This window comes from Xyrauchen texanus, chromosome 48 (assembly GCF_025860055.1).
Source record: "Xyrauchen texanus isolate HMW12.3.18 chromosome 48, RBS_HiC_50CHRs, whole genome shotgun sequence".
In the NCBI taxonomy this organism is placed as follows: domain Eukaryota; kingdom Metazoa; phylum Chordata; class Actinopteri; order Cypriniformes; family Catostomidae; genus Xyrauchen; species Xyrauchen texanus.
In genome coordinates, this window is record NC_068323.1 from 14,054,146 (window position 1) to 14,076,422 (window position 22,277).

The 22,277-nt window shown below is 37.1% G+C and overlaps 2 protein-coding genes across 36 annotated transcripts in view; one reads left to right on the forward strand and one right to left on the reverse strand.

Annotated features, from left to right (window-relative positions):
- LOC127639793 (repulsive guidance molecule B-like) overlaps positions 1-4,054 on the forward strand; it is a 6,510-nt gene extending 2,456 nt beyond the window's left edge. The window contains exons 2-3 of the mRNA XM_052122022.1: positions 1-282; positions 2,061-4,054. The exon at positions 1-282 is cut by the window's left edge and continues 230 nt beyond it. Of these exons, the coding sequence (XP_051977982.1) occupies positions 1-282; positions 2,061-2,750 (972 nt within the window). The 3' untranslated portion in view covers positions 2,751-4,054. The remainder of the gene's footprint in view (positions 283-2,060) is intronic.
- Positions 4,055-14,959: 10,905 nt separating this feature from the next.
- The window catches only part of LOC127639438 (CUGBP Elav-like family member 5), a 241,953-nt gene continuing 234,635 nt past the window's right edge, over positions 14,960-22,277 (reverse strand). For 15 of the 35 annotated variants that reach the window (XM_052121467.1, XM_052121473.1, XM_052121475.1 and 12 more), the window contains 3 exons: positions 19,938-20,024; positions 19,496-19,578; positions 14,960-15,088 (listed from right to left, as the gene is read on the reverse strand). In XM_052121467.1, coding sequence (XP_051977427.1) covers positions 14,960-15,088; positions 19,496-19,578; positions 19,938-20,024 — 299 coding nt within the window. Of the gene's footprint in view, positions 15,089-19,434; positions 19,579-19,931; positions 20,025-22,277 lie in introns of those variants that run through there. The other 20 variants (XM_052121490.1, XM_052121492.1, XM_052121483.1 and 17 more) reach the window with 4 other exon arrangements.

Below are 22,277 nucleotides of genomic sequence, written 5' to 3' on the forward strand. Positions count from 1 at the left end.
GATGGCCCGACGTCATCAGCCAAAGCTCCCAGCACCTCTAGGCCGCCTGTGGTGGATGTCTGCAACTATGAAAGTCGGGTGCTTGCCATGGGTCCTGCTGCCCAACAGAAAAAGTATGGACATTGTGGATTATTCGGGGATCCTCACTTGCGGACTTTTCGGGATGAGTTCCAGACATGTAGGGTTGAGGGGGCTTGGCCACTCATCCACAACCGATACCTTTCAGTTCAAGTCACAAATGTACCAGTCATTGAAGGCTCCAGTGCCACGGCAACCAACAAGGTAAATTGTATAAGTTGCTTTTTGTTATCTTATGGTTAGGTTGTCCTATTTGATGTTTAGAAACTGTCAACATTGGGAACTGGTCCATTTAGAGAGCAGAGTCTGATACTCATGTTAGGAAGTTCAGTTGATCAGATTGGGAAAATTTTGTTTTGAAGCCCTGACAAGAATGTAGGACTTAAATGTTCGCTGTGGATTAAGTATTTTAATAATTGATAGCGTGTTGCCTTTATGTAAAAAAATTATTAAATATTTGAATCAGGAAGTGCAAAAAACTTAATTGAATGTTGATAAAATCAAACTGAATACCAACTTTATCTATAACATATAACCAAATAGGTGTAGTTTGAAATTGGCCACTAAACTGCTTAAACCAAAAGTGAGAGGGAGACAGACAGTCAGCCCAAATAATGATGTCATTAGGGAAATTTTTTTTCTCCTGTTATAGGATTGGTTTAAACTGTTCAGCCGTGGCTACAATACAGACTCAAAAGAAAATAACAGAATACCCCAGAGGCTGTTATGTCTTAAAAAATGTTTTTGACTAACAACAAAGAGTGGGGGGAACAAAAAAGAAAGCAAAATAAATTATTAACTTTTGTAATGGTAAGCTTGCTTTTATTCATATTTTTGGACCACTGACTTTATCCAATCAGGAAAGATTTTGAGAATAATTGTTTAAATAAATGTCTTAAAAGATTCATATCAGTTTAGCATTTGGTGTTATCACTAATCTGTAAATAGAACTGAAAAATGTCACTCAACACAGCAAATATCCATCTCTCTGTAGCTTTAAATGCAGTGGACTGTTTAAAGTTCAGTTGTTGATAAAATAGAGTTTCATAGAAAACTGTGAATGAACATTAAAGATTTCAGTGAAATATAGCAGATTCCATTAGATGTCATTGACTTGTAGGTAATAATAGAGCCCAATTGGTCCTGTCCCTTGTTTTTTCCTCTGTTCTCCTACTGCCATCTTGTGGTAAGATCTTTGATTGAGTTCAATCTCAAGTTTCTCCCAACTAAAAATTGTATTCTTGTACAACCCCCTGGACTGATGGCAAAGCAATCAACGTTGTACCCCATCCCCGTAAATGTGCTAGTGCCCCACCATAAACAACATCCCAGTACCGTCCCTAATTTACCTCATCAGATTTATGCCATTTTATGGACAGGGACTGTCAGAGAGGAGACAGGAAGGGATGGGGGTAAGATCTGTTAATGGAACAAGCCAGATTTGAACTTGGCTTAATGTGCCCCACGTCAATATATGTCTATGTCTGTCCAAACTGAAAGTGAAAAAGCTGTGCGATGCAACAAATCAGAACATGTTTGGGATTTTGGACTAATGAGATTTCACTGTGGGCATGTTCTGTCTACCTAGCACGGTGCTGCAGAAACAGAAGCCAAACATTCGACAAGACGTCCTGTTGCTCGTCATGGTGGTGGCTGGTTTAGACAAAAACTCTCGCTTCTCACTTAATCAAGCCTGTTTTTTTTTTTAAAGCAAAAATCAGGCTACAGAACAAATATAAAGCATCCACATTCCCTAGTCAATAAAAAAAACAACTTGCATTTATTTGCATTTTTAGCTGGTGCTTGTATCCAAAGTGACTTACACTGCATTCACTGTATACATTTTATCAGTTTATGTATTTTTTGAGATTCAAAACCTTTAGTGTTGTTAGCACCACCATTGACCAGCTAAGCAACAGGGACTAACCGTATGTATGTGTTGATTGTCAGTGTGACCGATTCCCATTTGATCTCCCCTGTAGATAACAGTTATCTTCAAGTCCTACCATGACTGCACCGAGCAGAAGGTCTACCAGGCCACAACCGAGGACCTGCCATCTGCGTTCCAGGATGGTACGCGCAATGGTGGGAAAGGAGATAGCCTGTGGATCGTGGAAGCTAGTGGAGGTATGGGAATCCGGCAGGTGAAGATCTATGCTCGCTATATGGGCACGTCCATCATTGTACGTCAGGTGGGTCGCTACTTGACCTTCGCGATCCGCATGCCTGAGGACTTAGCAGAGGAGAATGGCGGGCTGCAGCTGTGCCTGCATGGCTGTCCGCGAAGTGAGGTCATTAAGGCCCACATACTGAACCGCCAACTGAGTCTTCGTCCGCCGCGACTCATGGGCGGCTGGTCTGGGGACGAGGATGCTGCTGAGCTGCAGCCAGGCGGCTCTCCACATATGGACATTTTGGAACGTGCCACCACAAAATGTCGAGAGATGCTACAGGTGGAGGATGTTTACTTCCAATCATGCGTATTTGATCTTCTCACTACAGGTGACCCAGAATTCTCCATGGCTGCATATGGCGCCCTAGAGGACCTTAAAGCACTTCCGCCCAGCACTCTAAGACAGAGCTCACCCAGGACTCCACATGTTTTTAACAAAGGAGCGGTTGTTATGCCCTCTGTTTTTGCAGTTCTGCTTCTACTTCTTTTGCTGAACTGAAAGAGCTGGTCTAGATGGCAGACTTAAGGATAGATACCTACATGTTTTCAGTCAGTCAGCTTAGACTGTTCTTCAGCCTTGAAACCCTCCTGGAAATGGATCTTGCTTAAGAGCATAGTTCAACCAAATTACAGAATTTGCATTGGGTACACTATCCTTTTTAAAATTTTTCACTCAACCTGATTTAAAACTGCCCACCTGTCAAAAAAACTGAAACCAGCACTTGAGTGCAACATAGCAATGGACCCAAATCAACATACTGCCATTTGAACCTGCTGTGTATTATTATTCAAAATGGGAAAATGGCAAAACACTACAAGCTTTCCAAAAATGCGAAACAAAAAGATGAAGGCAGCTAATCTGCATCTCACTTAGATTATCACAGATTAAGAGTGGAGATGATCTAAGATAATGGAAGAAAGACCTATTGCAAGAGAGTTCAAGAAGGTTTATTATCATAAAGGGTGAATCACATGAGTTTAGGTGCACTTCAAACGTTTTCTTAGATATACAAACCCAATTTCTGAGGTTCAGTGTCAATGTATGTTATCTACACGGGATCCAACAACTACATGAAATGCTACCTGTCCATATATGTTTTGGTTCTGGGTTGATAATATCCATACATAATGCTACACAGGTACAGTCATGTTGGCCAAACAGAAAAAATACCTTTTCAAGCTGCTCTGCGTATTAAGGTAAATTCTTTTCAAATTTCGAAAAAAAAAATCTTTATAAAATAATATATTGAAAGACTGTATATATGTGTTTTATAATGTGTACATTCACTTGTGTATAGATGGTGTTTTAAATGTGATACGTTTTGAAGCTATTTCACCTAGCTAGATATTTGTTAGTTTGTATAAGACAAATAATATGTGCTGTATTGTGTAATCTGTTTTCTATATTAAAACAATTAGTTATGACAGTATCTCATGGCCATTTTTCTGCCTTAAATTTTGTGACTTGCCAAACCGGAAGAAACTATAGGTTAACCTTCAGAGCAGAACTGCAATGCTTGCTTAAACATTTAATATAAATTATATTCATTAAATACATTATGGCTTAAAACTACACAAAACAATAGCTGATTATCTGAGCAGTTTTACAACAGCAGTTTTGTGTTGCATTTTAAATGTCAGCTTGCTAAATCACACAAAAAGGATTAACGCTACTTGATACAATTGCAAACACTTTTGGAAGACATTTAGCCATTTTCCAAGTAAGTATTTGACCTGTAATATATGTATATATTTTTTCCCTAATGGCCAACTTGTTTCCTGATGTACTAATTTTCAGCACTAATTGTCTTTTCAAGAGGTTACGTTTCCTGAAAATATCAACTTTCATAAATCTGTGATTCTGTGCATTAGTGGCCAAGCTTTTTCTATATTCACACATTTCTATATTAATCAGTAAATCATAAATAAACCTTTCCAGATGATTTTGTTCTGTCGTTAAAAAATCTTTGTTTTTCATTGTTGTTATGCTTGAGCAGCGAGGAGATGCGGATCCAATTGCAGTTAGGACTTTTATTAAATAAACAAACAAGAAAACACAAAGGAACAACCCTCAATGGGGAAACAAAACATAAAATTGAAAACCAAAACACGATGAAAAACAAACAGAGAACTCTGACAGGGAACACATACCGGGCTAACACCAAACAACGACCGACAACGACTAAACAAAGAACCAGGGTTTAAATACAAACGAGGGAATGAGGGACACCTGGGGCAACAATCAGGGGAAAACCAATCATAAAAAGAAACTACAAAAGGACTACAAAAACCAAACAGGAAACAGGAACTAAACTAAACTTCAACATAAAAGCACAGAAACAAAAGACAACAGTGAACATGACAGCATAAAAGAAACTACAAAGGACTACAAAAACCAAAACAGGAACTAAACTAAACTTCAAAATAACAGTACAAAAGACAACAGGGAACATAACAATTGTATGTGAAATATACTACATTACATAGAGATGGGTATTTTGATACATGATATCAGCAAATATATCATCAATATTAGTAGTCCTAACTATTAGTTTGAAATAGTTAATTCCTTTTAAAAATCGTTTGACATTTCTGAATTAATTGCCCAACACTGCAATATTGCAACTTTTTTCCAAAATTCGTTCAAAGAAAATATGCATAAAAGCAGGGGTGCCCACACTTTTTTGTGTGATGATCTACTTTTAAATGACCAACTCCATAAGCTCTACCAACTAAAAAAACACCGTTGGTTGGGACAGCTGCATGTATCCCTACATGGAATTCATCTTCTAATTAATAAAAAAATATATAATAATGTTCAATGTTGATATCATTCAGTTTTAAAACTAAACCCAAAACACCTACAGCACAATAGATTACAACAGCCAGGGCATTTACCTTATTCAGATGACGAGTAAATATTGACCAGGTGAGGTTTTGTTTATTCAGTTGCCATGACAACTAGGTATGCGCATATGCACCTTCCAAGGACTTCTGAGAACTATAAAATATAGCAGGGCAAGAATCCACCAATTCAGTTGTATAAAAATTAATTGTTTGTAAATTTATTTATTTTTTCTAAACCAAGCTTAACTTATAATCAAAAAATGGAATGTGCTAGCACTGACCAGTGAGCCATGTGTGCAGTTGACATTTTTGTCCTCTACATTTTGAACAATGTCATTTGAAGTGGTCAAGTCGACAATGTACATGAACGATTTCACATGCTTCTGTGGTCTCTATTAAGAATCCCTCAGGCCTCGGGTGGAAACTTGACAGGGGAAAATGAGAGGGTCACATGACAGAGATAAAACTGTCATCAGTTTAACCACATTCATCATGCTAAACTAAGCATTTTCCAACACTGCCCTACTCTTGGACTTTGCAGCTCTTGGCACTCCATCACTCTCAAGTTTTACGTCTTCCAACATGCGTAGAAGAAAGGAGCCAGCAGGAATCATTGTGTATACTACAGAGTTGTAGCACAGGCCTGTGATAGTTTTCGTTTTATTAATTTTTTTAATTTTTGCAGCATTCCAGTCTGGATAATAGGCGTAAACCACAGAAAACAAACACTTTTAGAAACGCTATTCGTAACGGCATATTTTATTAAACGATGATGTTAGGAATCTGAAAATAGAGGTTTCAAACTTTACGGATTAGTGTGGGCGTGGCCTCATGCTGCATTCACCTCATGATTCTACTCTGAACTGTTCACAGCGTGGGACCTCGGAAGTTATTTGTTTCTATGGCAACACTTATAAAGCCAATACAGTTGTTGATAACGGCAAAATTTGACTTTTCACTACATTAATTCACCTCTATATGTTCTTGCAAAATGCTTAAATACAAAGAAAGGGATTTGGCCTGTATCTATTAATCTGATTGCAAATAAATTGTTATTCCAATGAAATAAAAATTGTTTTCGTAATCTCTTCGTAAATTGCCCCACCTCTGAAAATCTGGCTTTTCCGTTGATGTCATTATTTCACCCATTGGAGTTCAATTTATTCACGCTAGTGCATATTTGATTCTTAATGGTAATGACAACAAGGCAGTGAGGGATAGATTTACCATCTCTTCAATTGCATGAACGGTATTTGCTGTATAAGTAAGTTCACAGCTGATTCTCTGCAACTCATGTTGTCTAGAGTGCTTTGTATAATGAATGTTCTTGGACAGAACTTGTATTAATGTTTTGTCCGCAGAACAAAAACACTTTAAACTGCAGTACAGCCTGTAATCCCTCACAGCCTCGTTGTCATTCCCATTAAAAATCAAAGATGGCGCTAGCGTGAATAAACAATATTGCTGTAACCTCTATTACAATTTTATTATGTTGAACTACATGAAATAACAGTTCACTATTGGCAGGATTTTTGAAAGGCTACATTACTTACCACAGTAGCCTACAACAATGCCTGAATAACAATTTGGCTGTTGGTTAGCATTAACCATTAGCCGGTCCAGCTATTCCATGTCCCTGGTCAAAAAGCCTTCTCAAAGATGAATTCTTGCAGGTGCTTCAGAAGGCAAGTAATCTTCCACAACTGATTTAAAAATGACACTTTTACATTTAAAGTAACACTCACTTTCTACAATCAAATCACTTCCCCATGGATAAAATCCCATCCTAAATTCTTCACAATGAATATTACGTTTGACTGATTGAATATCATGTTTGAAAAAATTTAACATTATGGAAGTAAAACTGGTTGAAAATGCTGTTTCATGATGATTTTAATATTTCCATCACTACGATTTGTTGATTTTGTTTGCATTACTTCAATATATTCTTCACTTTATCTTGTAAAGCAACAACATTATTGACCAAACAAAATGAAATAAATTTTGTACAGGCCACTTGTACACAGTGCATAAAATATCCCACATACACATTGCACTCTACTAAGGTATGTTGTATATTTGTTAATAGGTCTGCACAACAGAACTTTTTAACAAATGGCACCTGTACACCTCCAAGACCGGAAAAAATTATCCTGAAAAATGTATCATAAATCTTGGAAAGTTATGATTATTTGCAATTCACTCCTTCATCAAAGGCAATATTACCCTAATTTATTATCTTCCCGTGTTTGAGGCACTCACAGGCCATGCAGATAAGAGTCTATCAGGAGGAGGATTGATTTTCATTAACAGATTGTAATAAAGATGAACTGCTGGGCCCGTGTGCTGACCAAGAGCCACACTTTATTGTAATTGGGCCAATTTATTTCATGAGCCACTGCCTCTACATTTTTAGCCCCCCCTTCTCTGTTCAGTACTGTACTGTTTCAACCACATCTTCTATTATCTCTCGATATTTCAGCTGCTGGACAATATGTATATTCACAATTTAATATGTATATATGTATGTATGTATCTATCTGTCTGTCCATCTGTCTGCATGTAAAAACCTCATAATATTTGTATAGCTGCAATGTAAGATAAATCATTCGTGAATCATTCATAGTAATTTCTATAATACCTATTGGCTCAAGACACTGAAATTTGGATAGTGGTAAAAATGCACACATATATTATACCCAATACAGTTGATATATATATATATATATATATATAGAGAGAGAGAGAGAGAGAGAGAGAGAGAGAGAGAGAGAGAGAGAGAGAGAGAGAGAGAGATAGAGAGATAGATAGATAGATAGATAGATAGATAGATAGATAGATAGATAGATAGATAGCTCTTGACATAGATATAGCATGACCAAACACAAATAGACTGCATATTTAATTAAAAGTTTTACTGTAAAATTGAAAAAAAGAGAAAGAGAGAAGCCCATTAAGCATTTCTTTTCGATGCATACATTTTTCAAAACATAACCGATAAATAGGCGATTCATAAACAGATCAATGTCAGAAATAAATAAATAAATAATTGTTGTCCGAAGATTAATTGGCAAATCATTAGATGAGTAGGCATAACAGTAAAACAATGTAAGCAGCAAGTATTTGAGAAATGTCAACAGGATGTTTGGTTACTCAGGCAATTATCTTGGATATATCTTCTCTGTCTCTAAAAATAAATAAATAAATAAATTAAAACATTGCAGTTGTTCATGCTGCACCAATCATATCACAGAGATACTGTAGATGGTGCATCCATCACATGGTTCTCTATTCTTCTCTTGGAAAATATCAAAAGAAAACAACAAACATTAACATGAAACCTTAAACAACTGTAAACAGCACTGTCTTCAGTGGCTCTCCCACTGAACATTTTACACAGCAAAATCAATACTCTTGATATATATATTTCCTTACACTTTGTGCTGAGAAAACCAGAACTTTTAACTTGATCTTTATAAAGCAAAAAACCCGTCCCACCCCACCCATTCGCCAACTACTCCCCCATAGAATCTGAGAAAGGTTCCTGTGCTGCTGATCCCTAATATACAGATTTTATATCTATAATACGGTACTTTCCTTAGCATACAAACCATAGTTAAAGAATCATATTGTTAATATGAGTTGTAACTTTATAACACTTTAACCCCCAAAGCTTTCCCACCCCTGCCCCCCTGAGCATGCTCATAGATCAAAGTTCGTCATGAAGCTCTAAAACAGAAACATGATTTGAATGAGAACACAGGTATGAAATGCTGGTGGTCTGGTTTCTTCAGAAATACCTGTAGCGCAATACATCCCCCCTCATTTCTCAAGGGATAGTTCACCCAAAAATTAAAAATCTGTCACAAGATGACGGTGATTAAATGAGAGAATATTCAGTTTTGAGTGAACAATCTCCTTAACATTGTCGGTTCAACGCATCACGTTTTCCGGTTTTATATTATATGCTTTTCCAATTTCTTTTTTTTTCCTTTCAAGCTGTAATGATATCATCGTTCAAACTTATTAAACTTCAGGCCCTAGTTGCCATTTTTAATTTGTATTACACTTGCTTTTACATGCAGGCCAAATTTAATTTGATTTTAATAATTCACATCTGGCATGGAGAGATTCTGCGAGGAAGGCCCCTGCAACATGAGGTTATTAGACCGCGGATGCCTGAAGGCTCTGTATGTCTGTATATCACACCATACCGTTATGCCACCACAAAACAGGAGAGGGGAGAAATTAAATGGAGAGAGGTTCACCAGAAAAAGGCCATTATAACATGTGAATCAAATTTCAGCAATCCATTTCAGCGCAACCTGAGGGCAAAAAACCACCATGATTTACGGTGACGTTAATGTTTCCTGACAAAACTTATATCTGACGTGTGCAAGATCAAACATTAAACATACAAACATATTTTTGGATAAGACAAACAGGTCAAATATCCACAGTGGAAATCAAATGAGGTCAAAATATGTGCTTTTCGGTTCTACCTAGTTTCTCGAGCTCTGGTTTTATATCGATTTCTGTTTATTTGTGAATTCTGTGAGGTCTCAAAGTCCTTGTACTTCTGTGTCAACATATTTTTAGTTTCAGCATTTCTGTGAAGGCAGTGCATAACTAACATTAATGGATAAAAAAAATTAAAAATAGCGGATGAGAACTTTAACTTGTGTTAGGGACACTGTCCATGTTAACACTGCATCTCTACTCCTCTAAATGCGATTCTAATAATAGTTAAAGACCCCATGATATCATTGTAACAGGAAGTTTGGGAGGGCAATTTCAAAGACTCCACCCATTTCCTTTAAGCAGCCAATTGCTTTTAGTTTACATCACAGCCATGTATATGATTTGCTACTTGCTGTAGAGCACAACAGGTTCCGAAAGTAAAAATCCCATTGATTTTCTCCATAGGGGAATGGATTCTTAACAATAACTTATTTACCTTTAAAGACAGACCACATGCTCTGAGGTTTTTAAGTCAGTGGAAGATCTATTGAAGCCATCAATCCATGTTATTTCAACTTAATTAAAAAAAAAAGAAAATTATGTTTAAAAGAGGAATTTCTGGTGTAGAACACTACCCATTATCCTGAAGGAAAACAACCAAAAACAGTATAAAGGCAAACAAAGTGTGACAAAAGAGCTCTGCAGCAATCAAAACGGTCTTCCCACACTCTCAAACTGCTTGTATATTTGAAAATATCTAAACATTTTCAGATTAATTCAAAATCTACTGTTTCGACACTTATAATATACAAATTTAAATTCAATACCTTTATGCTTTCTACAATTTTTTTTCCCCTTTTTCTCCCAATTTGGAATGCCCAATTCCCAATGTGCTCTAAGTCCTCATAGTGGCATGGTGACTCGCCTCAATCCAGGTGGCAGAGGACGAATCTCAGCTGCCTCTGCGTCTGAGACCGTCAACCCCACGCATCTTATCACGTGGCTTGTTGAGCGCATTACCACGGAGAAATAGCATGTGTGGAGGCTTTACGCCATCCACCGCGGCATCCACGCTCAACTCACCACGTGCCCCACCGAGAGTGAACCACATTATAACGATCACAAGGAGGTTACCCCATGTGACTCTACCCTCCCTAGCAACCAGGCCAATTAGGTTGCTTAGGAGACCCAGCTGGAGTCACTCAGCACACCCTGGGACTAGTGAACTCCAGGAGTCTTTTTAAAAAAAAAATGTATTTGATAAAAAAAAATATTTTATAAGTCATTCACAATGGTTCATGGAATGTAGTTCATTTCTCCATGAAAGATATTAAGTACACAGTCTTGTATCTTTAACTTTTTAAACAATTTCCTCAATACTTTAACTCAAGGTTTGTAATGATGCAATTATTCTCAGAGCTGGTTGATTTGTTTCAAGATTTAGGATGCTTTTATGAAGGATTTCATGAAATCTCTATAGAAGAAATGAATGGGGAAGATATTTCTAGAACTGAAATGGCTAAAATTGCTAGTCAGAAACGGGTGCTATAAGGGGATGGTTCTACACATTCTACAGAGCATTTGTTTGGACAAAAACCCACAGTGTTAGATGAGTCATCAATATTTTTGATCTGTTGTCCCAGTAGAGAAGGACTGCAAATTATAAATGCACATATATTTGCTAAAAGTTCATTTAGTTCACTTTTAGAGCACACTAGCATATAGATTACTTTAAAGTTGGACTAAAAGCCATAAGCTTCAATTTTGATGTCATTGGGTCTTTAAGATTCTTGTCAAATCTCATTCCCCTAAACACAAGTGCTTCAGAGTGGAATATATTTGTGGTTTGTCTGAGAAAAAACCAACAGCTGTGGTTAAGTACACCATAATGTCAGACTCAGTGGCTTTTTTATTGATGGATCAGTTTGCTCCGAATGTTACCCCCTATCGCTGCTATTTACAAGCTGTTCGCAAACTCTTTTACAGGCTGCTCATTAGGCCTGTGTAGACAGTTAGTGTCATGCAAATCCATACCAGCCTGAGACACGTATTCTTAGAAATATGAACTATTTGTGGATTCAACCTGCTTGCATCCAAATTGAAGGGAAGTTTATGGTTGTTTTGACAAGTCTTCCAGCACTACTTTATATATTTTAAACATATTTATTAGTGAAATGAACACTGTTTTTCAGATCCCCATGGGAAATGTCAACGTGTAATTGATTGTGCATGTTTCCGAGGCAATAATCTCCATTTGACCACCATTTGAAATATTTAAATTATGCTGTAATATGGTCCCCATAAAATTACGATGTGCTTCAGACATTGTAAGAAATAACAAGTGTGCCCCCTTAGTAGGGTCCCTAATGAGGGCATTTTGTGGACTGTTTTTAACGTCTTACGGGTTTAAGGCTTTGTATCATTGAAACTGCTAGGCTTGGTCTATTTATCAATGTGCTTTGTCAGATGATTTTCAGCATTTGGCACAAACTGTTGTGTTCAAGTGTTTATATTGATGTACTGTAGGTTGAGTATGTTCATGAGCGATGTTTCATGAAATGACATGAAAGCTCTGCTGGTCCCTTGGTATGGTGAAGTTGGGCAATACTTATAGCACAGTCTGACCTGGTCTCATAGAATCACGTTACTATACCTACATTTTTGCAAAATAATTTTTACGTGGTTCACTGCACGTATCACGGTAGTTTCCAGGTCAATTGAACACTAAAGATGCTGCAACATCAATGATGTATATTCCCTTTCACACAAATCATGAGTAGGCTAAACAACAGATTATTAGTTCATAAACACGTTTTGCTGTGTTCCTCACACAATGCTACTCTTAAGACATCTTTTCAAGTCACACGACTTGTAAAGAGATACATTTTAACGTCTGCATTAAAACATTTTAAGCTTGTTCAACCACGATCAAAATGAGTGGCAGCTTAACTAAGAGAACGTTGCACTTGCGATGCAAAGACAGGAGTATAAGTCCTGAAGAGCATGCTAGTCAACCTGTGAGCCGAAAGTGTCATAAAGGCACCACAAAATGATGTGGTTGCCTCAATAATTGTGTTCTTCACATTACACTTTTCTTTTTACAAACCTATCAGTTAGGTTTAAGTTTTTAGGGTAATAAGTTAGGTTTTGTTGATTTAAAACTTGATAGAGCATTAACCTTAAAACCTCATCTGTATGGAAGAAAATTTTACTCGCTTTTAGCGCCACTCAGTGGACATTTGTTACCTCAGAACTGCCGCGATATCTGTAAGGAACCAGGTAATGTAATTTGCAAAAATGTCACCACAGTCATGGTTTTTTCTATAAGATTAGGCTAGCACAGTCATGGTGTTCGAGGACAAAATAAACAAGACCTGAATAAATGAAATTAGAAACACTTTAGAAAGCATTGCACAAAATAAATATCATAAATATTTCCCATCCCCATCAAGAGGTGAGTATTAACAAACATTTTTTTTCTTTTTGTTGTAATTATTTACCTGTGCAATGGCCACAGCTGTAAAATTGCAGTTCATTTGTATTGAAGCCACAGGTACTTATTCTGCTCGATAAGTAAAGCTTTCCTCGGATAAATACATTTGCTTATTGTATGTGTACTGAAGAACTACCAATGTTTTTGCTAAACCAGCAATCTTCTGAACATGCATATACTGTATAGTTCTATTCGGCATTTGTTCTCTGGAATGTGGGCCTATTTCTGATATCTAAGCAACCTCAGAGAAAAAGACAATGGATGATGGACAGTTACCCCCCCCCCCCTCTTTTTTTTCCTTCATGAATGAAAAATGTCCGAACATGCTCCTAACAATCTCCAATCCACATATTCTACTCCACTAAAATAGTATAGCTTTTAAAATAGTTTTTTCCTTAATTTTTTTTTTTTCCATTTTTTTTTTAATATTCTGAAACCCAGTAAATATAAATGTAAAAGGAAAAGAAATAAAAATCCCTTTACTCTTCCAACCTGAAGTGAATAATTATGCTTTTTTTCCTTTAAACCTATGTTGTTAGTAGTTGTCTGTAGTATTAGTATTGTTATTAATACCATATATTTCTGTTGAGGAATAAAAATGTTTGGTCCTTTGGTCCCTTAGGGGTGAAAGATATATCAGTTCACTGAGGGTATGGAAACCTCAGTGACCACAGAAAAGTCCTGTGTTTGCTGAAAGACAGTGACAGAAGAAAGGAAGGAGGGAAAGAGAAAGAAAGAGAGTCACACTAGCGGGACAAGAATAGCTTCTTTTTTCCACTGCAGTTTTCCTAGGTCTTCAAGTTTAACCCTCATTAGTCCAGTGTAATAAAAGCCATACGCGCCTCTTCCTTTAAATAGCATATGTGTGTATAATATGTATATAGAAATCAAAGTTGTTCTTGTACTTTTTTCTCTCTTTTTGTTGGTTGCTTTACTGATGATTCGAAGCTCAGAGAGTCTTTTGAGAAATCTTCCTCACGTCTTTCATTTGCAGTGCAGAGTGTGGTTTTGTCCACGGGTGCCGGTTCACCTGCAGCCCTCCTCTGTTCTGAACATCCTCATAAAATAAATGCTGATATGTCTTAAAAAAAAAAAAAAAAAAAAATCCATTCATGTTTTTCTCGTTTGTTTTTAAAGAAAAAGTAAAATTCCTTTAAAGATTTCACTCTTCAAATCCTGTAAAAAAAAAAAAAAAAAATTATTTCTATATACAGTAATAACAACAGCAACCTAATAACATAACATAACATATATATATATATATAAATAAATGGACAAATATATGGATTATTTCTCTAAAATTGCAATAAGATCACTTTACTGAGTACTTCATTGAAAAGGTAATCGTTTCTAATTACTGTAATTAATAGTTACTTCTAAAACACTTTTCACAGAAAATGTTTAGTTTTTCCAGATTTGGCCTTCTTTTGTCATTGTCACATGCAAGTAAATTTGTAACCCAAGTAATGTACTAAAATGTAATTAAAGGTGCTGTAATCGATTTTAGCATTCTGAAGCTTTCACATGACTGAGCCATTGCCTTAGCCACACCCCCTCATTCCAAAACCCGCCCCCCAAAGATCATTTTGAGACCAAAACCGAGCAAAAGAGCAGCATTGTTTGTTCCTGTGGCTGTCAAATTCAACAGTGGCACAATAGCGCCTTCAACTGACAAACATTATGATTCATAGCCTCAATGATCCCCTTCAAATGAGAACGAGCAAAATGATTGACAGGTGAAAAGTGTCAGTGTCTGCAGTCCGCAGAGTGTCTTCAAAGTCTACATCTGCCACAGATACCGTTTTTATGTCACATTTAAGGTTATCTTTTAATTAGGGTTTTGTAATCAAATTACACCCAACACTGGTACCTGTGCTGTTGCAGAGCCCAATGTTGATAGGTCCCTGTTAGTATGGGCGGCTTGCATCCTTCGGCCGTTTTAACTGCACTTTCAACCTCTTCATGCCGATCTGAAAGCCGTTCATGGCCTGGATAGCAGCCTGTGCACTTGCTGGGTTGTCAAAACTCACAAAACCTACAAGAGATCAAAAGAACAGATGTTGCTGGTGAATTCTAAGCTAATCTTAACATTTCAAAGGCGTTTACTAAGAAAAAAAAAACCTTTCAAACATATCTTTTGGGGGAATTACTAAGAATGAATAGCAACAACCAGTGATAGCGTTGTTTATTGGCATGTGATATCAGTGTTGTTTTAGCACTAAACAAACCTAATTTACATAGAAAGGAGCCATGTTTACATATACACACACACACACACACAAAACACTTCACCTGGTGAATATACAGTATAGGCTAAAATCTGAATTTGGTGAATACTTAAATATAGAGCATTGTGATAGAGCCATTAGAGTCCCTGGTGTGTTTCTGGCTGGATTAGATTTAAAGGTCCCGCTTTATAATAATGAATAATTCCTTATATTTATATAGCATTTTTCTAGACACTCAAAGCACTTTACATAGTATAGGGGAACTCTCCTCAACCACGACCAGTGCACAGCATCAACATGGATGATGCGACGGTCAATCTGGATGATGCGACAGCAGCCATAGTGTGCCAGTGCGCTCACCACACACCAGCTATTGGTGGAGAAGAGAGTAGAGTGATGTAGCCAATTCAGGGATGGGGATTATTAGAAGGCCATGATAGATAAGGGCCAATGAGGGGAATTTGGCTAGGACACCGGGGTTACACCCCTACGCTTTACGAGATGTGCCCTAGGATTTTTTATGACCACAGAGAGTAAGGACCTCGGTTTATCGTCTCATCCGAAAGATGATGCTTTTTTACAGTATAGTGTCCCTATCACTAAACTGGGGCATTAGGACTCAATATTGTTCCACTTGTTATTTAAATACACCGCAGTGATATTTCAGCACATTTTGCATCCGGTTAAACTGGATTGCAGGTAAGTTTATGAACAAGATGCTGGTTTTTGCACCAAAAAATACTGCACACAAACTGGTGCAACTGTTAAGTAAATTCACCCCTTTGACTTGAAAAAAGGTCAAATATTAAAATCACTATATATGCAACTGTGTGGACTACATGAGCATATATAAGCCACTGGCGGTATAGAACAGGGACAAATCACCCCATAGGACAGCGAAACGGGGCCACACACAGCATGCAAAACTCATTCCTCCCCGTCACAACCCCAGATTCCTGTTAAAACCCAATGGCTTTTTAAAAGCCAAGCCTTGAAAGTCAGTGACCAAAAAGCCACATTGAAGTGTGGCTCCGGTGACTGGATGCACTTTCCTTGGCATTACGAGTGTCATTAGGAACCAGCTATGAACCGTGAAACACAGCAGGCACTTTCCTTGGTCATTGGTCACCTGGGAGCAGATTGGTCGAGGTGCCTAACTGTGCCTGCAGCTGCCCCCATTTCAAGGTGGTTTCTTTGCGTGGAGTGGGTCTGTGTGTAGGCGAAGTGTGTTGGGGGTGGGATATAGCCACAAGTTTCCTAATAGGGAATCTATGTATGTCAGTGCTCTCAGCCAAGTCCCAGCGGTCAATCTCTTCCTCTGCCCCCACCACAGATTAATTACTCCACCAAGCGCCTGTTACCCAGGCCTGATATTATGCAGTAAATGCATAGTGTATAAGTCAATACCGCAAATAGGTCCTACTTCACAAATGTATATGTTATTAACCTGCCCCAGGAGGCTGTAGCAGCTATTAATTGTAGCAGGGGAAATGTCTCCCCCTGGAGCGGGAACAGATGTTGATCCATAATGGGGCCTTTTGCTTCACTTAGGACTTTTTCTCTGGCTCAGGGTTTTGAAAAGGTAGTGCTCCGGTTTGTGGCTTGACACAGAATACAGCCTGGAGTGTCTGAATGGAGTTTACACAGAGAAAAGTGACAGAGACTGATTGTTGGTTGTTTTGGGGTTAGCTGCATGCTGAACGTTACTTAATACGCCTAAGCAATACTTATTGTACACTCACCTAAAGGATTATTAGGAACACCATACTAATACTGTGTTTGACCCCCTTTCGTCTTCAGAACTGCCTTAATTCTATGTGGCATTGATTCAACAAGGTGCTGAAAGCATTCTTTAGAAATGTTGGCCCATATTGATAGGATAGCATCTTGCAGTTGATGGAGATTTGTGGGATGCACATCCAGGGCACGAAGCTCCCGTTCCACCACATCCCAAAGATGCTCTATTGGGTTGAGATCTGGTGACTGTGGGGGCCATTTTAGTACAGTGAACTCATTGTCATGTTCAAGAAACCAATTTGAAATGATTCGAGCTTTGTGACATGGTGCATTATCCTGCTGGAAGTAGCCATCAGAGGATGGGTACATGGTGGCCATAAAGGGATGGACATGGTCAGAAACAATGCTCAGGTAGGCCGTGGCATTTAAACGATGCCCAATTGGGACTAAGGGGCCTAAAGTGTGCCAAGAAAACATCCCCCACACCATTACACCACCACCACCAGCCTGCACAGTGGTAACAAGGCATGATGGATCCATGTTCTCATTCTGTTTACGCCAAATTCTGACTCTACCATCTGAATGTCTCAACAGAAATCGAGACTCATCAGACCAGGCAACATTTTTCTTCAACTGTCCAATTTTGGTGAGCTCTTGCAAATTGTAGCCTCTTTTTCCTATTTGTAGTGGAGATGAGTGGTACCCGGTGGGGTCTTCTGCTGTTGTAGCCCATCCCCTCAAGGTTGTGCATATTGTGGCTTCACAAATGCTTTGCTGCATACCTCGGTTGTAACGAGTGGTTATTTCAGGCAAAGTTGCTCTTCTATCAGCTTGAATCAGTCGGCCCATTGTCCTCTGACCTCTAGCATCAACAAGGCATTTTCGCCCACAGGACTGCCGCATACTGGATGTTTTTCCCTTTTCACACCATTCTTTGTAAACCCTAGAAATGGTTGTGCGTGAAAATCCCAGTAACTGAGCAGATTGTGAAATACTCAGACCGGCCCGTCTGGCACCAACAACCATGCCACGCTCAAAATTGCTTAAATCACCTTTTTCCCATTCTGACATTCAGTTTGGAGTTCAGGAGATTGTCTTGACCAGGACCACACCCCTAAATGCATTGAAGCAACTGCCATGTGATTGGTTGATTAGATAATTGCATTAATGAGAAATTGAACAGGTGTTCCTAATAATCCTTTAGGTGAGTGTATAGTCTTTCACTGGTCTGGGTCACATTTACTTTGTTGTAATCATCGAGTTTTGGCATGGATTTATTTATTTGTATTTTTTTTGGTGCTTTTACTGATACAAATATTGATTGTTATTATTAGAGATAATGAGATCGGATAGAATAGATAGGAAAATACATGAAGAGAGAGAAGGGTTAAAGAGATTAAAAGAGACTTTTTGTTTAATTTATGCAGTTTTAATAGATTTCCACAATTTGTATGTCTTACATCTTTGCATGTCTTATATATTACACAAAACTTTTTTTGTGAAAAAAATATGTTTTTATAAATAAATGCATTTAACTTATTATATACAATAAATACATAATAAATGTTAACTGTGCCAATTTGGCAGATTCATCTATTTTGGTGAATTCTGAGTAAATATTGTATAAAATAAGTGTTAATTTAAATTCAAAAAGATGTATGCACAATATTTCTTATAATATTATTTAATATTATTAAATTGCATTCTATAGTATAAATCTGATAAAGATTTGTGCAATTTAATATTAGCAAATACTGTAATATGTACAGAGTAGGGGTGTGAAAAATCTTGTATCATATACAACACCATATGTATCGTACGATACATAAACAAACACATTATAGTGTAATTCAACCATGCAGTGCAACATTGATAGATAATTAAATAACATTGAAAGGATTTTTTCCTTGCTACAGTCACTTTAGCTCACTCTCTGGGTCTTTAAGACATTAAGGCATGATTTTCTAAAAAGCTGCTTTGAAACTGTTCATCTGAGTTTTTCTCATTATAATTAAACTAAATAAATGCAGTGCTGTATAAGTAGCTTATTTATAGAGCTCTACCTTTTGTTTCCAATGTCAGACACTGTTGTGTCATTTATGATTTAAAATAAATTTTTGTTGTGTCCTTGAATATGTTTGAGCGAAAAGTTTTTTTAACTGTATTGTATCGTATAGTGAAATTTGTGTATCGTTACATAGTAGAGATATCGGTCACTCTGCTCTCTAGATATTGGCATCAGCCATTAAAAAAATCCAAACTGTTTGACAACTAGTAACAACTTTACTCATGTCTGATAACAACAAGTGTTCTCTCCATGAGCGGTTTGGTGAATGTACATTCAATGCTAATGGCATTACAGTCAGCAAAGGAATCAGGAACGTATGCCAAAATCAAAGTGTACATTGATGTCTCACCAAAACATTTGCTCTGGTTGGTGGCTCTGTCCATGAAGACCTTGGAGGAGATGACTGTCCCAAATGGAAGGAACATCTGCATGAGCTCGTTATCGCCAAATTCCTGTGGTAGATGGTAGATGAAGAGGTTGCAGCCCTCGGGTCCTGCAACACAAACATCTCATTATGATAAACATTCAATTTCAAGTTCCAATTCAAGTTGTTAACATTTAAGTTAAAAATACCATTGTTCATTCCATTTTGCCATTTTTGTATATTTTTTCCTTTCAAGACAAAATAGACACCCAAGACACCAATTTCTAAATACATAAAATATATAAAAATAATAATTAATTTCATGCAGTAGCCCTCACTTGTTTCTAAGTGCCATGCTTACAACATCGTAATAAATGTAGTGTCTTGTAGTACATGTTATATGCAAAGAGTGTAATTAAATAAAAAAAATACTTTTTCATATCCCATTCAGCCAATATAAAAAACAAATAAAAATCTCTCACCCTCACCTTCTCTCTGCTGCTGTTGTTGAATGACTTGTGGTGGCTGTGGCAAACTTTGGCCAATAGGGGTCAGTGTGGTTGCTGGGTAGATGGCTGTGTGTGTAAACAGAAATTTCTGTGAGCAGGCAGACTGGATTTATGTGATACAGCATTGCACAAGGCTACTCGGCTCATTACTGGCACAACACTTTAATGTTGAAAAACGAAAAGCCAACAAACTGACGCATGGATGCACAAAGACAACCATCCATTTATAGCATGCATAGTATTATACAACATATAAGCAGTATCAGCAGCGGAACACTGTGTTAAACACAATACAAGCAGGATAGCCAGCACATGCTAGTATTAAACAAAATATAAGCATTAAAAGTGGCAAATGCCAGTATTAATCAAAATATAAGCAGTAAAAGTGGCACATGCTAGTACTAAACCAAATATAAGAAGTATAATTGGCACATGCTAGTACTGAACAAAATATAAGCAGTATAAGTGGCACATGCTAGTTCTGAACACAATATAAGAAGTATTAGTGGCACATGCTAGTACTGAACAAAATATAAGAAGTATAAGTGGCACATGCTTGTATTAATCAAAATATAAGCAGTATAAGTGGCACATGCTAGTACTGAACAAAATATAAGAAGTATAAGTGGCACATGCTTGTATTAATCAAAATATAAGCAGTAAAAGTGGCACATGCTAGTACTGAACCAAATATAAGAAGTATAATTGGCACATGCTAGTACTGAACAAAATATAAGCAGTATAAGTGGCACACGCTAGTACTGAACAAAATATAAGCAGTATAAGTGGCACATGCTAGTACTGAACACAATATAAGAAGTATTAGTGGCACACGCTAGTACTGAACACAATATAAGAAGTATTAGTGGCACACGCTAGTACTGAACACAATATAAGAAGTATTAGTGGCACATGCTAGTACTGAACACAATATAAGAAGTATTAGTGGCACATGCTAGTACTGAACACAATATAAGAAGTATTAGTGGCACATGCTAGTACTGAACACAATATAAGAAGTATTAGTGGCACATGCTAGTACTGAACACAATATAAGAAGTATTAGTGGCACATGCTAGTACTGAACAAAATATAAGAAGTATTAGTGGCACATGCTAGTACTGAACACAATATAAGAAGTATTAGTGGCACATGCTAGTACTGAACATAATATAAGAAGTATTAGTGGCACATGCTAGTACTGAACACAATATAAGAAGTATTAGAGGCACATGCTAGTACTGAACACAATATAAGAAGTATTAGTGGCACATGCTAGTACTGAACACAATATAAGAAGTATTAGTGGCACATGCTAGTACTGAACACAATATAAGAAGTATTAGTGGCACATGCTAGTACTGAACACAATATAAGAAGTATTAGTGGCACATGCTAGTACTGAACACAATATAAGAAGTATTGGTGGCACATGCTAGTACTGAACACAATATAAGAAGTATTGGTGGCACATGCTAGTACTGAACAAAATATAAGCAGTTTAAGTGCCACATGCTAGTACTGAACACAATATAAGAAGTATTAGTGGCACATGCTAGTACTGAACACAATATAAGAAGTATTAGTGGCACATGCTAGTACTGAACACAATATAAGAAGTATTGGTGGCACATGCTAGTACTGAACACAATATAAGAAGTATTAGTGGCACATGCTAGTACTGAACAAAATATAAGCAGTAAAAGTGGCACATGCTAGTACTGAACAAAATATAAGCAGTTTAAGTGCCACATGCTAGTATAAAATATATATCTATAATACAGTGTGCACACAAAATATTAATACTCAGGACATAACAAAAATGTCCCAATTGAAAACCATTAAAAATGCAATATTTGATCCCAGTGCCATTAAAGCATTAAATCATGAATTCTATGATAATATACTTTCATTCCGGAGCCCTCCAAACGTAATTTTATTTTATATTTTCCAACAGATGGCACCATTTTTCTCATGTTTAGCCTATGGAGCAAATACATGTTTTTTTCTTCCTATTTTCTGTTTGCTGTATTACAGAGCACTGAAGGCCAATTGAATAAATGATGCTGCTAAAATTGTGTTGGTGTGTTGGATGTCAGAGTGTGTTTTGTATGTGTGTATTGAGAAAATGTGTGTGTGTGTGTGTGAGTGTATGAGTATGTAACAAAACAACAGAGGCATTTTGTGAACAAACCGGCATTTAAAGGGTTACAATCCTGAAAATGTATGAATATAATAATAGTTATGATCAGGACTGATGTTGGTTAAAAATTTGTATTAACAATAATATTATTATGGCAGTTTTTTTATGCTGAAATT